This window comes from Pipistrellus kuhlii, unplaced genomic scaffold (genome assembly GCF_014108245.1).
Source record: "Pipistrellus kuhlii isolate mPipKuh1 unplaced genomic scaffold, mPipKuh1.p scaffold_m20_p_49, whole genome shotgun sequence".
NCBI classification, from domain to species: Eukaryota; Metazoa; Chordata; class Mammalia; order Chiroptera; family Vespertilionidae; genus Pipistrellus; species Pipistrellus kuhlii.
Window position 1 is genome coordinate 1,963,356 of NW_023425550.1, and position 14,274 is coordinate 1,977,629.

The window sequence follows — 14,274 nt, forward strand, 5'->3', positions numbered from 1 at the left end:
GGAATCCGGACCCGCCCGTGCAGACCTGAGAGTGCTCCCCTCAGTGCTTGTCCTTGAGCCCCCCCACACACCACACCCCGATCTCTGAGGAGGCGGGCATTCCAGGGTTGAGGAAATCCTCCTCAGACACCCTCCACCCCCGGCTCTCAGGGCTGAGGCCAGGAACCCTGGGTCCCGGGGCCTCAGTCGTCCCTCAGGGTCATACCTGGGCTCCGTCCCTCTAGCGACCCGAAGCCGGCCTCCCAGACATGGCGCTCGCTCTCCTCGCTCAGACCTCCGGGGCGGAAGTCAGTGGGCGGACTTCCGGAAGGTCTTTCTGTGGTCCCCCGGACTGAGAGCAGGGACAGAGATCGGGTCTAGAGGCCTGGGAGTGGTGACTCTGTTCCCCTCCGGCATCTGACAACACCAGGGCCCCTGGCCTCTGCGGACCCGAGTCTGTGTCCCTCAGACCTTGCTCGACTCCCCCAGATTCCCGGGCATGTGGAGGCATGTGCTCAGCCTGACAGCCCCACCCAGGGCCCGTAGAGCTGACAGGAGCACCAGGAGGTGGGTTCTGTAGTGCCCTCTGTTCTGAAGCCCGTGGACCACCAAGTCCTAGATCAGGAGGGGAACAACACTCTTACAACACTTTCAGAGATCACTGCCATACCAGGACCGCTGCTGGAGGGGGCGCTACTGCACAGAGGCTAGCGGGAGCGGTAGAGAAGTCCCTCTTCCCATGGGGTTTCTTTACCATCTCAGAAACTGTGCTTTCTAAAAGTTAGCTGCTACTAAAGACACTGAGTATCAGCAGGGATTTGCGGAGGTGTGGCATTGTGGTTGTCTGTCTACATGTCCCTTGTCCAATCCAGGTGTTTTCACTTTTAATCCTCTTTCTTAGCAATACATTCTACATCTCTACCTAGTTTGTGTACATTACTTAAATTCATATAGCATAAATATAGGTTACATGTGGTTATATACCCACATATGTATGTGTGCTGTTACCTAAATATGTGTGTGTGTGTGTGTATGCTAAGCACATATGCAGTTATAATATATGTATACTATATTATACTGGTAGCCCATCGTGTGGTATCGTGTGTAGTAGGCTTCCTGCCCCTTCTTTGTGAGCTGGTGGGAATAGCAGCATGCTGCTGGGAGCTGAGCTGCTTCCATGGGAGCCCTGTGGGTTCTGTGGCAGCTGGGAGGGATCTGCACTGATTCTGCAGGAAGCAGGAGGGAGCCGCATTATTCTGTGGGAGGCAGGCTTGCAGTCTCCTCTCCCAGTCTGTGCTTGGCCTCAGGCTGTAGGCCAGCTTTTTTGTTTCCTAGAGGCCCTGGCTGCTCCACACCCACTGCACAGAGGCCCTCCAATGGGCCAGGGAAGAATGCTTGCCTAGTTGCCAAGGCGATGAAGCAGGCATTCTGCCAGGCTGCTCACACTGCCTGTTGTCAGTGGCTGCCCCCACAGGCCTTGGGTCTCTGGCGGGGCTGACAGGACTGAGCTCCACCATCTTGTGGCTATGTGTACTGCCATCACTGCGAGTGAATGATGGTTAATTTGCATATTACCCTTTTATTAGATAGGATACTATCCAAGGGATTTTATGAGAGAATACCTACTCTTAACATACATGATTTATTCTGCTATTCACTATTATAATTTAGTCTGTCCTTTAAATACTATTCAGATAATTTTTTACCAGACAGCACTAATCCACCAAGATGGTTGTCAGGTGATTATTAGCATAGACTCTGAATAACATGCCTCAAATGTCCCAGCTTTTCCAAGGCAGTGTTATTCCCCAAAGTTTGCTGGCATTTGTGGTCTGAATGCCCTAGATTAGAGCCAAGATATAAACATACCTTTAAAATATTTCTTCCTACCTTCCCTGTCATCTATGTCATACAGCCTACAGCCCTCTCAACTACCCTATTGCCCCATACTTCCATTCCAGACACAAATGCCAGCTTGTCAAAATTTTCAATCTCCCTTAGGGCCTGCTCAAATTTTGTTGTTCAGATACTGTGGTTCATATTTTGTTTATTTTAAGACTTTTTTTTTTTTTACAATACTTTTAGATGGCATTGAAAAATAAATCTGGTGGTACAAAGATATCCTAGTAAGCCACTGCTCCCTCACATGTATAAAGTCAACCCATTATCAATGTCCCCAACCAGAGTGGTAAGTTTTTAACAAGAGATGTGCCTACACGGATACAGCATCATCAACGTGGGATAAATACTCATGTAGTTGGTGTATCATAATGTTACAATTATGTTTACTATTATAAGAAACTGCCTGACCATACAGCTTCCAATGTGGCTGTACTATTTCACTTTCCCACAGGTAATGAATGCAAGTGCCTGCTATTCCACATCCTTGACAGCATTTGGTGTTGTCACTGTACCAGATTTTGAGCATTGTCATAGGTGTTTATTTATGGGGGGGTGGTGATATTACTAAGAGGCAGCTCAAACCTCAGACGGCTATTGTCAAGTGCAGAAAAGGCACAAACAGGCCTTTTAAGAGTTTTACTCAAAGCATCTTGAGCCTGGATAACCACATGAGACAATTCCTAATAAGGAACTAATGTTTAATAAGAACTAATAAGAACTAATGGTTGGGTTCAGTTTCTCAAAGAAGCAGGACTCATCCACCATCTCTGACACTCTTATCCTCCTGATCAGGTTGTGCCTTCTGTGTAAGGGAAGGGAAGGCATTGCTGGATTCTGGGAGGCCCAGGCAAGTGGAGAAAAGAGGGGAAGCTTTCCCTCTGAGGGGGCACCTGCAGGGAGAGGTCAGTAGGGGGAAAACAAGAGACATATGAATTACTATATGTAATACCTTAAACAAAAAAAAAAAAACACCAAAAAAGACATTCCCTTAAGGCACATGTGTCAAACACAAGGCCCGCGGGCCAAATCCATCCCGCCAGGCCTTGCAATGTGGCCTGCACCGCGCTGTCATCACTGCACTCCGCTGCGTTTCCATCACAATGACAGTTTATGACTGTTCAGTAAACCATTCGGCCCGCGATTTAGGCTGGATTTTAGATTTTGGCCCCTTCTCTGATTGAGTTCGACACCCCTACCTTAAGGTATCCAAGATGCTTCCAAAGTTGAGATATTCTCTGGAGAAAACAATTGCCACACAGAGTCTTCAAAATCCAAATTAATGTCAGTTGACAGCTCACTATGGACCATGTGCTAAGCCCAGAAAGACACGGGGATCATCTCCTCAAAGCCTTCCTATCACCTCATGAGCTGCCATGTGTCACTACCCCTTAATCAAAGTCCTGCGCATTCATTGGGTGGTTCAAATGTTAGAGTCAGCATTTGAAAGATGTGAGCTATTCATGGCAGCTCAGAGTGCATTCTCACATACTTTGCATGTTGCGGTCACCCACACTGTGTTTCTCACCCAGGATTCCCCTTTCACTATTGACACAATTTTCTGGGAAGCTTTTGCACCTGTGCCTCTGAACAGCACTGTTCATGTCTTGGATGAAGAACCTTTCTGTGTCATTAATGATTCAAGGCCCTAGTGAGGTCCCTGGAGGCCTTGCTCACCACCACACCCTCAACTCCTACAGGAATGTTTGCACTTTCCCTCAGGTAATCTGCACATCACATATGCTTCTCCACAAATAATATCTGTTGATAATATGATCATCTATCTAGAAAATTTAAAAATGGAGATGGGGATTATCAAATGCATAATAAACAGTATGGAAGATGACCATAGCCATAACAGTGCCTTTCCACACAAAGCATAACTAATAAAAACATGTAGTACAAAAATCTAATTGACCACAGCTATAAAAGCCAAAACTTAACCAAGAAGTATCTTAATTTCAAAATAGTCAACTAACAATTATCTTGAGATTTTCTGGTTAAGAAAAAAAGAAGTGTCAAATAAATGGAGCAGTTTCCATATTCATTCATGGAAAACACAATATTGCAAATATGTCGATTCTGCTTAAAATTTACAGATTTAGGGCTATACAGGTGGTTGCCCAAATAACAATTAAGCTTGGACTGCTGAGATTGGCTTCCTAAATAAAAGCGGGGAAATTATCAAAGAAAGAGGTTGCAGGGCACGGGCTGGGCAGGATTCAACTACAAAATCTAAACAACATAATATGAGCAAGTTCCCTGGGGAGACAAGACTGGTGCGCTGTGGTTGAGGACTGGCCTTTCAAAAATTATGGCTTCAGTAAAATATAAAGAATAAAGTAGGAGTAGAAAAGCAAGTGTCAGAGTAAATCATGCTGAGTAAGATTAGGTAAGCTTTCATAAAGTAACTTGTCTACTCTATGTAAATACATAGGACATAGAGTTGCATATATATGTTTGTGTGTGTGTGTGTGTATTTATGTATGTGGCATGGGCATGTATGTATATGTAAACACACCTGATCCACATTTAGGCTATATGTGTACACATACAATATATATGCAAATTTATACATATATACATGTATAAACATGTATGCATAAAATAAAAGGTATACAAAATAGGTAGAGTTGCAAAACCCAATAATTACTATGAATGAAGATCAAAAGGGAAAAAGCCTGCAACGACCAGCAAAGGTAGACTTAACACCAAACCGCAGGCCCTCTCCAAACCTCTGCTATAGCTCAGAGGCTTTAATGAAAAGGAACATTAAGAACACAAGGTTTCCAAAGTGTCAGCCTGTCTGGTGAAGAAACACCATGGGAAGGGGAGGGGAGGCAGTCAGGGTCAGATCCGGGTGTCTCAGGTGGAGCTGTCAGGCGGTGCTCTCCCGCCCCACATCCTGGGGGCCTGGGGGAGGCCCACAATTGGCCTGAGGGGCACAGACCCGGGTCAGCACAGGGTGGGCTCCCAGCCGTCCAGCCCAGGTGGGGACCGGTCGTGGCCGCTGAGCACCCTGGGATCGGAACTCCGCCCCTGACAGAATCCTGAGCGACCCCAGAAGTGGTTCCCGGAAGTGACCTCATAACATCCACCTGAGAATCCAGGGAGCTGAGCGCCATCTTGAGAAGCCAGCTTAGGGCCGGCAAAGGGGACAAGCTGAGGGGAGCGCTCTCAGGTCGGCGGGAACCAGACTCTGCCTGGAACCCGGGTGAGGACCCCACGGAGGTCCCTGGGGTCTAGTTCAGCCCCTGCCGGGAGCCCTGGGCACTGAGGCCCACGGACCGCCCTTCGGGTGTCGGGGTTGAGGCCTTCGTGTGGGGACCTGTGCTCCCGGTTCACAGAGGGAGGGCCAGGGCCTGCAGGCCTCATGGTGATGGCCGTCCGTCCCTGGGGGGAGACAAGGTGACTCCGGGCCCCAGAGCAGTCAGTCCCGGGAGCCCCAAGGTGCGGGGTGACCACCAGCGGCGAGGACTGACTCCCGCTTCTTCCGGGTGGAGACTTTCGGGGGCTCCGTGTCATGGCCGAGTGTCAGGTCGGCAGAGGGTGTCCAGGACCTGTCCGGAGTCAGTGGGGGGACCCGGAGAGAGACTGGGGACCCTGGACCCCAGAACAGTGTCCATGGGCAGGTCTCCCGGGTTGTGGAGGGTGACATCACACATTGACCTTTGTGAGTTCTGCATTGGGTCTGAGAGACACTGGGGGTTTGGTAGGAGTAGCAGGGCTACAGGCAGAAGAGGGGGCACCCCAGGTCCTGCTGATGAAGAGTTGAGGGTCTGAGAGACACTTGCGGTTTTGTGGAAGGAGCAGGGCTTCAGGCAGCAGCCGGGGGACCCCAAGTCCTAATGCTGTCAATTTGTGGACCCTGAGGGAGATTGGGGGACACTGGACACCAGGATTGTGAGTCTAGGGAAGATGAGTGGGCAGGGTGACTACAGGTTGGGGTGACCTCTGCATCAGGTTTGAGAGACTCTGGGGTTCTGTGTAAGGAGCAGAGCCACAGGTCCGCTGAAGGAGAACAGATGGGACCCTGGACCCCACAATGTAGGGGACCCCATAAAAGCCCTCTCCTGCTACAAGCCATGGGAGACCCCATGTCAGATGACCCCTTCATTTGTCTCCTGTCTTCTGCATGGAGGTTTGAGATACGCTGGGGTTTACCGCAAGGAGCACAGCCAAAGGACGACTGAGGGCACCCAGGGCCCCACAACTAGGGGACCTCATAAAGCCCTACCCTGCTATCAGTCTTGGGAAGCTCCCTGGTAAAAGACCAAGTGCAGAGTTTCCTGACTTCTGTATCCAGGACTGAGACTCAGGACTTGGTATAAGGTGTAGGAACTCAGATCCACAGAGGGGAGGGCAGAGGTACTTTCCAGACTCAAGTGGCATTTGATGCCTTCAAATCAGGCTCTGAGAGCATATAACGAACAAGCATCAGGTCGGCAAAGGAAGGAATCAAGACCTGCCAGGGTCAAAGTGAGGACCCTGTGTCAGGACTGAGGGGACCCAAAATCCCAATGTAGAGGCCACAAAGAACCCCACCTTGCTCCCAGCCTTGGAAGGCCGCAGGGAGGGCGACCACATGTGGTGTATCCTGACTTCAGCATTCAGGTCTGAGTGAGAGTGGAAACCTGGTAAGAAGTGTAGGGCATCAGATCCACAGCTGGGATGCAGAGGCACTGCCCAGACTCAAGGTCATTTTCCTGAGTTCTGCATCCAGGTCTGACAGGCTCTGGGGCTTGGTGTAAGGATCTGGGTCTCAGGTGGGCAGAGGGAACGGTCAAGGAGGGCCGCAAGGGAGGACTGAGGGAATCCAGCAACCCTAAGCAGAGGGCAATCCACAGAAGTCTGCCCTGCTGAAGGTCCTGGGAAGCACTGTGGTGGGTGGCCATGCAGAGAGGAACCACAGAAGCCCAGACCTGATGTCGGCCCAGGGAATTCAGGGGGAACAACATATGTGGCAGAGGGGAGGATCGGGGTCTTGCCCAGTCAAGGTGAACATTCAAAGGGAAGACTGAGGGACCTGGGACCCCACAACAGAGATACCCCATGTTACACTTACTGTGAAACCTGGGAGGCCACTGATCGATGACCACATGATTTCATCTGGACTTGGGTATCTCAGGTTGACAGAGACAAGGTTCCAGCTGCAGCCAGGTGTCACGGTGAGGATCCTTCAAGAAGAAGAGGGGACTTCACCCCCTGAGGGCTGAGGGGTCAGCTCCAGGAGGGAAAAGAAGGGCTGCAGGGCTCTTCCAGGACACCAGGTAAGGACTCGAGTTAGGGCTCACCTGGAATTATGCCTGAGGTTGGGCCAGTGTCATAAGTGTCCTCAGTTTGTCTGTTCCTGTCAGCAGCACCTGGAGGCCTCATGCTAGGCCTGTAGATTTGGGTTGCTTCCAGACTTCTGCCTGAGCAGTGGCAAAGGGAGGTGAGCGCATTGTCCTGATGGTGCTGGATTCAGGACAACAATGGGAGGTGTCCCAGGCACTGCTGGTATTCAAAGTGTGGGTCTTGAGGCAGGATGATGGTACCTCCCACCCCAACAAAAACAGGGACCAGCTGGCATAGCCTCTGCTGGCACAACTGGGCCACTCAGGCGTGATAGTCAATGTGGTATGTCCTCAAGTTCACCTTGGAGGTCTCAGAGAGATGGTGGACATGGCCTGCAGTAGTCATTCTTAGTTCAGCTGAAGGGAAAGATCCCAGGCACTTCTTGAGTGAACATGGGAAGCTTGGGCAGGAAGGAGGATGCCACACTCCAGACAATGGGTGCCCTGAACCCAGTCTGTGCTGCTGTCAGCCCTGGGAAGTCCTAGCATGGGTCTGCAGAGGTGGTTCCTCCTCACTATTGTCTCAGGGCACTCAGTAAGGACAGGGCCTTGGTCAGAGGGGATGGCTTGAATTCAGGAAAAGAGGAGGTGAAGGGTCCTAATGGTCTGAGTGCTTTCTCTAGAAAACTGCAGCTATGTGCTCCCTGAGAAAACAAGAGAGCCCTCAGCATCAGGGAGTGTCCTGTCCTCAGCATCCAGATTCCCCAGGCAGGGTACCTGGGTGTGACATGCTCTCCCTTTCCACATGCCTGCTCCTCGTGAGCATTTCTCATTGAGGACAGTTGTTCAGGGTGAAATGGGGTCAGCTGGATTCAGATCCAGGCCTATCCAGGAAGAAAGGCAAGTACCTTGAGGCCAGACTAAGGGAACTCTGTACCTGGAACAGACAGGGCAGGCCCTGGTGTCAGTTGCCTGGGAACCTAGGCAGGGGTGGGGGCAGATGGAGCACCTGTTCATTTTTGTCTTGGGTCTCTCAGGAAGGTGAGGACCTTGATGTGAGACTACCCATCGGTCATCCTTTGGGTCAATATTTTGTCAACAGAGAGACGAGTTCCAGCTCCTGCCAGGAATCAAGGTGAGCACTGAGGGGAACAAGAGCACATGGGAATCCAGACCTACCCTGCCTCTTCTGTCAGCAGTGGGGAAACTCAGAATAGTGCTTGGGTTAGCTTGGCTCACTTCCTACTACTGCATCTAAGTAAGGTAAAGCCTAAGTCTAGGTAGATAGTCTCAGTCAGCAAAGAGAGTTGTCTGAAACCCTGCAGTGTGCTATGGTGCGAAATGATCAGAGCCTTATCCCAGGATAGATGAACCCATATCTTCAGTCACCCCTTCTGGACCCTCTGGGAGAGGTACCACATATGGGGCCCCCTCTGTTTCTTCACTGAAGTGTCAGGTGTGTGTGGTCTTATTCTGAGAGCTTAACCTCAGGCCAGAAGAAGGCAGTGAGGGGCCAGGCACTGGCAGGAGACAGGTGAAGATCCTACATGTGCAATAAGGAACCTTCCACCCACAACAGAGAGGACCTCACAGAGTCCTGCCACCCTTCCTGTCAGCTCTGGGGTCCCATTGCTGTCCTTGCCATGTGCCTGCTGATGTGGCCATTCATTCTCTCAGGCAGAGCCCGAGGATTGGAGGAGGTGAAGGACTTGGTCTACTCTATATATTCTCTCGTTACAGAGCAGCAGAAGGCCAGGAAGTGCTAGGAATTATGGTGAGGTCCCAACCATGAAAATGTCCCAACAGGCTCCTCACCCATGTCAGATGGGATCCCACATTGCCTGACATCTCCACACCCCACCATCAGTTACAGAACCCTGTGCTGTGCCTTCTATACCCTGAGCAGTCATGTCACTTCCTACTTCAGGTTCTTAGTGGGCAGGATGCTCAGGAGTGAGCCCTGTGAGGCCCATGTACACCCCTAAAGGAGAGACCTATAAGTCACCTTTGTCAGAGCAGCCTGGAGTTTGTTTCTCAACTCATGCTTCTTACACCCACCCTTTCCCCCAGGCCCATTGTTCCTCATTGCCCATCTTCTGTCCACTCTTGCTCAGTGTCTCAGCACGAATCATCATGCCTGGCCATCATATGAGTGAGCCTGAGGAACACCGTCAGGAACCAAGGGAGTCGCCTGACCTGCTGGTGGAGGAGTTCTTATGGGTTTTGCAGATGGTGGAGGAACAGGAACATGAGGCGGAGGAGGCTTTGTCTCTCTACTCCTCTCTGTCTTCCTCCCCCTCAGTCCTGTTTATTGAAAGCCTAGAGCAGGTATCTGCTGTTGAGACACCAAGTTCTCCTCAGAGTCCTCAGGTTGCCTGCCCCTCCCCTCAGGCCCTGGCAGCCTTGCCATGGAGCCATTCTGAAGATGAGAGCTCCAGCAGCCACGAGGAGGATCCAAACACTGAGGGAGGCCCTGAAGATTATGCAGATATTTTGCTCCAAAAAGCACTGCATTCAAAGATGATGAAAGTGGTGGAGTTCCTGCTCCTAAAGTATCGCGAAAAGGAGCCAACCACCAGGGCAGAAATTCTGAGTAGTGTCATCAAAGAGCACCATGACCACTTCCCTGAGATCTTCAGAGCAGCCACTGAGTGCATGAAGCTGGTATTTGGTGTAGTTGTGAAGGAAGTGGGCCCCAGTGCCCACACCTATGTAATGGTCACCGCTTTGGGGCTCTCCTATGATGGCATGGTGAGCAATGGGAACAAATATCCCAACACCGGTCTCCTGGTCACGCTTCTGTGGGTGATTGCTGCAGAGGGTGATTGTGCCCCTGAGGAGAAAGTCTGGGAAGCACTGAATGTTTTAGGGGTCCATGATGGTAAGAAGCATTGGATCTATGGGGAGCCCAGGGAGCTCATCACTAAAATTTGGGTGCAGGAGCAATACGTGGTATACCGCCAGGTGCCCAATAGCGATCCTGCATGCTATGAGTTCCTATGGGGTCCCAGGGCCCATGCTGAGACCACCATATCGAAAGCTCTCAAGTTTGTGCTCAGGGTCAATGATAGGGATCCCCGCTCCTTCCCATTCCTGTCTGAAGGGCCTGAGTGTAATGAGAACCACTTTGCCTGAGCCAGAGTTGCACCCAGGCACTTTTTGGACCCATGTTCGTTAACTTCATTTGATGGGCATAAAGTGCATTCCATTTTCAACTCTGCGTTTGAGGAGAAAGCACTAGTGAGGCTCAGGGAATGGTTTGAGCTCCTATGATTGTTGAGAAATGTTTGCTTTATTACTTTGTGAATTTTTAAGGATATTTTCTAATGTTATTCCTTTTCATAGAAGTTTTCATAAGCTTTTAGCATGTAAGTTTGTAAATGACATTGGTCACATGTATATTTGTACATGTCCAGTTCAAGAGTAAGAGATTTGCTACTGTGTAATGCAAGTTGGGACACTTCCAATCCTCCTTTGTGATCCCAAACTAGATAACATGGCATGATAAAAGGATTTCATTGGAAATGTGAAAAAACTTGGCAGTACAATCAATGGAGTTAAGCATTAGAAAAATAAAAGGAAAATATGGTTCATTTTTGCTTCTTTGCTTGTCTATCTTTTCATGAAACAACTTATCTAAGGATCCTTGGTTCTGGCAAGAAAGTGGTGGAAGGACTTCATCTGAATAAAGTGAACCCCTGCTCAGTGGTTCCTTTAATCCCCAGATATTCACTGAGCCTATGTCCTCTGGAAGGCCCTGTGTTAGTAGTGGGGACACCAACATAAGCAGGGCACACCCACACACAGGATGATGATGTAGAAGCTGAAGTCATATCAGGAAGGGGTTAGGGGTCCCCTAAGTCCTACAGAACAAGTAACATCAGGTGAGGCGGTGGGCCTCCAGGGAACAGCTCTCAACTGTGCATGGCCTGAGCCAGGGTATTTGGGAAAATGTGATTCCCTCTGCGGGGGTTGATTGTAAGGCAGCTGGGGGTGGCAGCAACACATTGTGTGTCTGGGTGTGAGAGGAAAGTGTGAAATGGAGCATTGTCCTGACAGGTTCCTTTGGGATCATGGATAAACCAGAGGGAAATCTCCACCTGGTTAGGAAGCGTGGTTTCCTGCACGCAGTCTCAGTGTCATTGGACAGTATGATCACTAGGCATGTTATACCCATCTGCACAGATTTCTACAGAAATACAGTTACTGGGCCATGAGTAATGATGGCCTTGGAGAGCCACAGCCCACAGCCTAATTGGGATTGAATGTTAATGATCTTGAGTGTGATCTGGCCAATCATTATCAAGGTGTTGATTTTGGGTGGGGGCAAAATGAATGAAAGCGTTTGTTTGGATGAAAGATCAGCTTGGATGGACGGAAAGAGTTGTTCCTAGATTCTCTTTTTGGCATCTTTGTGTTGTGTCCAGCTGTGAAGTCTCCCCACACTCCACACCTGAATTTCAACATAAATCCATAAATTGGGAAAACTTACTTAGTTTTATTTGTGGACCATACTTTTTGGACAGTTGGGTGTTTTATTCCATACTGAGTTATATATTCTCTAATATGAACTTGATAACAAATAGCTAATCACAAGTGCCAGAGGAGAGAGTGGGAGAGTCTGGGATAAACATGATATCAGAAATAACTGCCATTCTTCACAGTTCTGATCTCTGCCAGGCACTGTGTGGGGTACTTTACCAGAACTCCATACATTCTTGGGGTCCGACAAGAGGGCTTATCAGACCCACTTACTTCAAAGAGGAAGACCCTGAGACTCTCAGGGCCAGCTAATATCCCCAGGATCACATAGCTAGTAAGGGACAAGCAGAGGTTGGATCCCTGGTCTGAATTCCATCTAAAGTCCATGCTGTTCACACCCATCCCAACTGTGTCTAACCTTCTGACTCATAAATCATTTTTCTTCTCAGTTCTGCATGATGTCTCTCGGGAAATAAAAAGAGGGACCCTGGGGCCAAGGCACTAAAAGCAGGTCTAAGGAAGGTGACAGTGCGAGTCAAATGCAATCTGGGTACTGTCTGTGGCTTTTATTTACCAAGGTTCCTTTTGCCCAAGTCCCAGGGTCCCTTGAGAGCTGAGATGTTGGCATTTCTCCACATGACAGCACCCTTCCCCTGGGCTTTCCCTGTGTGCCTTCTAGTCCATCCCTGGATCCTGGCCCGCTGACCAGGCTGCAGCCACTCACAGTGGAACAGCCCTGAATCTCCTACCCCCTATATCACATGTGTCAAACACAAGGCCCACGGGCCAAATCCGTCCCGCCAGGCCTTGCAATGTGGCCCGCACCGCGCTGTCATCACTGCACTCCGCTGCGTTTCCATCACAATGACAGTTTATGACTGTTCAGTAAACCATTCGGCCCGCGATTTAGGCTGGATTTTAGATTTTGGCCCCTTCTCTGATTGAGTTCAACACCCCTACCCTATATCCTCACATTCCCTGCCCCCAGCTTAGAAGATTTCTACTCCCTGCAGAAGTACTGGCCATCCATTCCTCTCCCTGGAACCACTCTGATGGAAAAATGTCTTTGAATTTGAACAGTGACCTTTAGATACTTGAACATCCTGGGGATGTATTCAGCACATTCTTAAAATGCTTTCCAAATGAATCAATGAATACATTATGATTGGGCCCATAATCTACAAATTTGGGGGTGTAACCCTGAAGTTAGAGGGAAGGTTTGTTAGAATACCTGCTGATTACAGCAGGAGTTTAATGGGGTGTCTTATTTGAAACTGGCCATCAAACATATGCATGGATGAGTCAGCTTACCTCGCTGGTCAAATTCCAATGCTTCCTTCCTAAGTGGTAGATGCAGAAAGACCATGGAAATCACTGTGGAGCAAACATCTACAGAGGCTAAATTCCCCCAAACTTGGAGCCCCCTTGTAGGTGAAAAATGGTTTCTATGTAGACATGCTCATCCTAATTACAAATGAAAAAAAAAAATTATCTTTCCCCCAACTGTTTCATGTCTGTGTGTCTGTACCCCAGAAAAAGAATCATTTTCATTGTACCCGATGGCACCTGTATAGCTGTTCGGGTATGTTCAGTCATGTAGAGGGTAGCAGAAACTCACAAGATTTTGGTCATGCATCAAGAAGAAAGAGAAAATTATCAGCCAACTGAGATTATATACATTATCTCAAAGGGGGATGTAGAAAATGTTATTGAGTGAACATGGCAAACCCACTCAGCTGATATTTATAGGATCCTATGAAAATTACATGTGATCTGTAGTTGAAATCTCCTGTCAATGGTAGTCTTTGAAAAATTTGGAGAATTTAAGGCAAATTTGACCTCAGAAATTTTTCCAAGAAATGAAGGTTATTGTCATAACAAATTATAATTTTTGAGCACCTAATATGTAACAGTGTATGGAAGAGTTTACAAGGTCTCATCCTATTATGTCTTCCTCTCTTTGTGGGCCCATCAGAAAACTACATTGCCAGTCCACTTGTTGTTAGGAAGGGACATCTACCTATTGTCACTGAGATCTGGTCAGAAATATTGTCACACCCAGACATTTGTGAGCTACTATGATTGTTCCTGCCTTTCTATTTCATTCAACAGCAAACATAGCATGCTTGTGTTGAATTGGTGGGACTACAGTCTTGAAGTGTCCCAGATCCCTGAGTCACCCATTAAAAGAGATCTCCTGCCCAACTCATCCAAGTTTATATGCACACAAAAAGACTTGTTACTTTAAGCCATTCAAATTTCAGTTTTCCTCTGTCTCATCAGCTTGCAGTTACTTCAACTGACTAATACACAGCAATTTTATCTGCTATTAGGTGTATTTAAATAATTAAATTACAAGCACAATCCTGTATATAATGCATGTATTCTCTTGGGGAAAAAATTGTAAAAGTAGATAATTGTCCCCTTTGTAAAATCCTTCCTAATTTCAACCTCCTACTCAGAGGTGACCAGAGCTAATGTCATGGTTAAAAGCTTAAAATGCAAAGGGTCTGAATATTTCAGATTTTTATAAATATTGCTGAAATTTTCAAAAATGCCATACCATTCATATGCTCATTTAAAAAAATTTATATATATATATATATATATATATATATATATATATATATATATTATT

General features: G+C 48.2%; 2 protein-coding genes across 2 annotated transcripts in view; both read left to right on the top strand.

The window, feature by feature from the left end:
• Nucleotides 1-537: 537 nt before the first annotated feature.
• Nucleotides 538-14,274, top strand: part of NSDHL (NAD(P) dependent steroid dehydrogenase-like) — a 60,601-nt gene continuing 46,864 nt past the window's right edge. The window contains exons 1-2 of the mRNA XM_045572548.1: nt 538-546; nt 4,215-4,220. The gene's annotated coding sequence lies outside the window, so the exon portion shown is untranslated. The remainder of the gene's footprint in view (nt 547-4,214; nt 4,221-14,274) is intronic.
• On the top strand, nt 9,288-11,060 carry LOC118704981 (melanoma-associated antigen 8-like). Its single transcript, XM_036413091.2, has one exon. It carries the CDS (start codon nt 9,288-9,290, stop codon nt 10,287-10,289), a length of 1,002 nt encoding a protein of 333 aa, XP_036268984.1. The 3' UTR covers nt 10,290-11,060.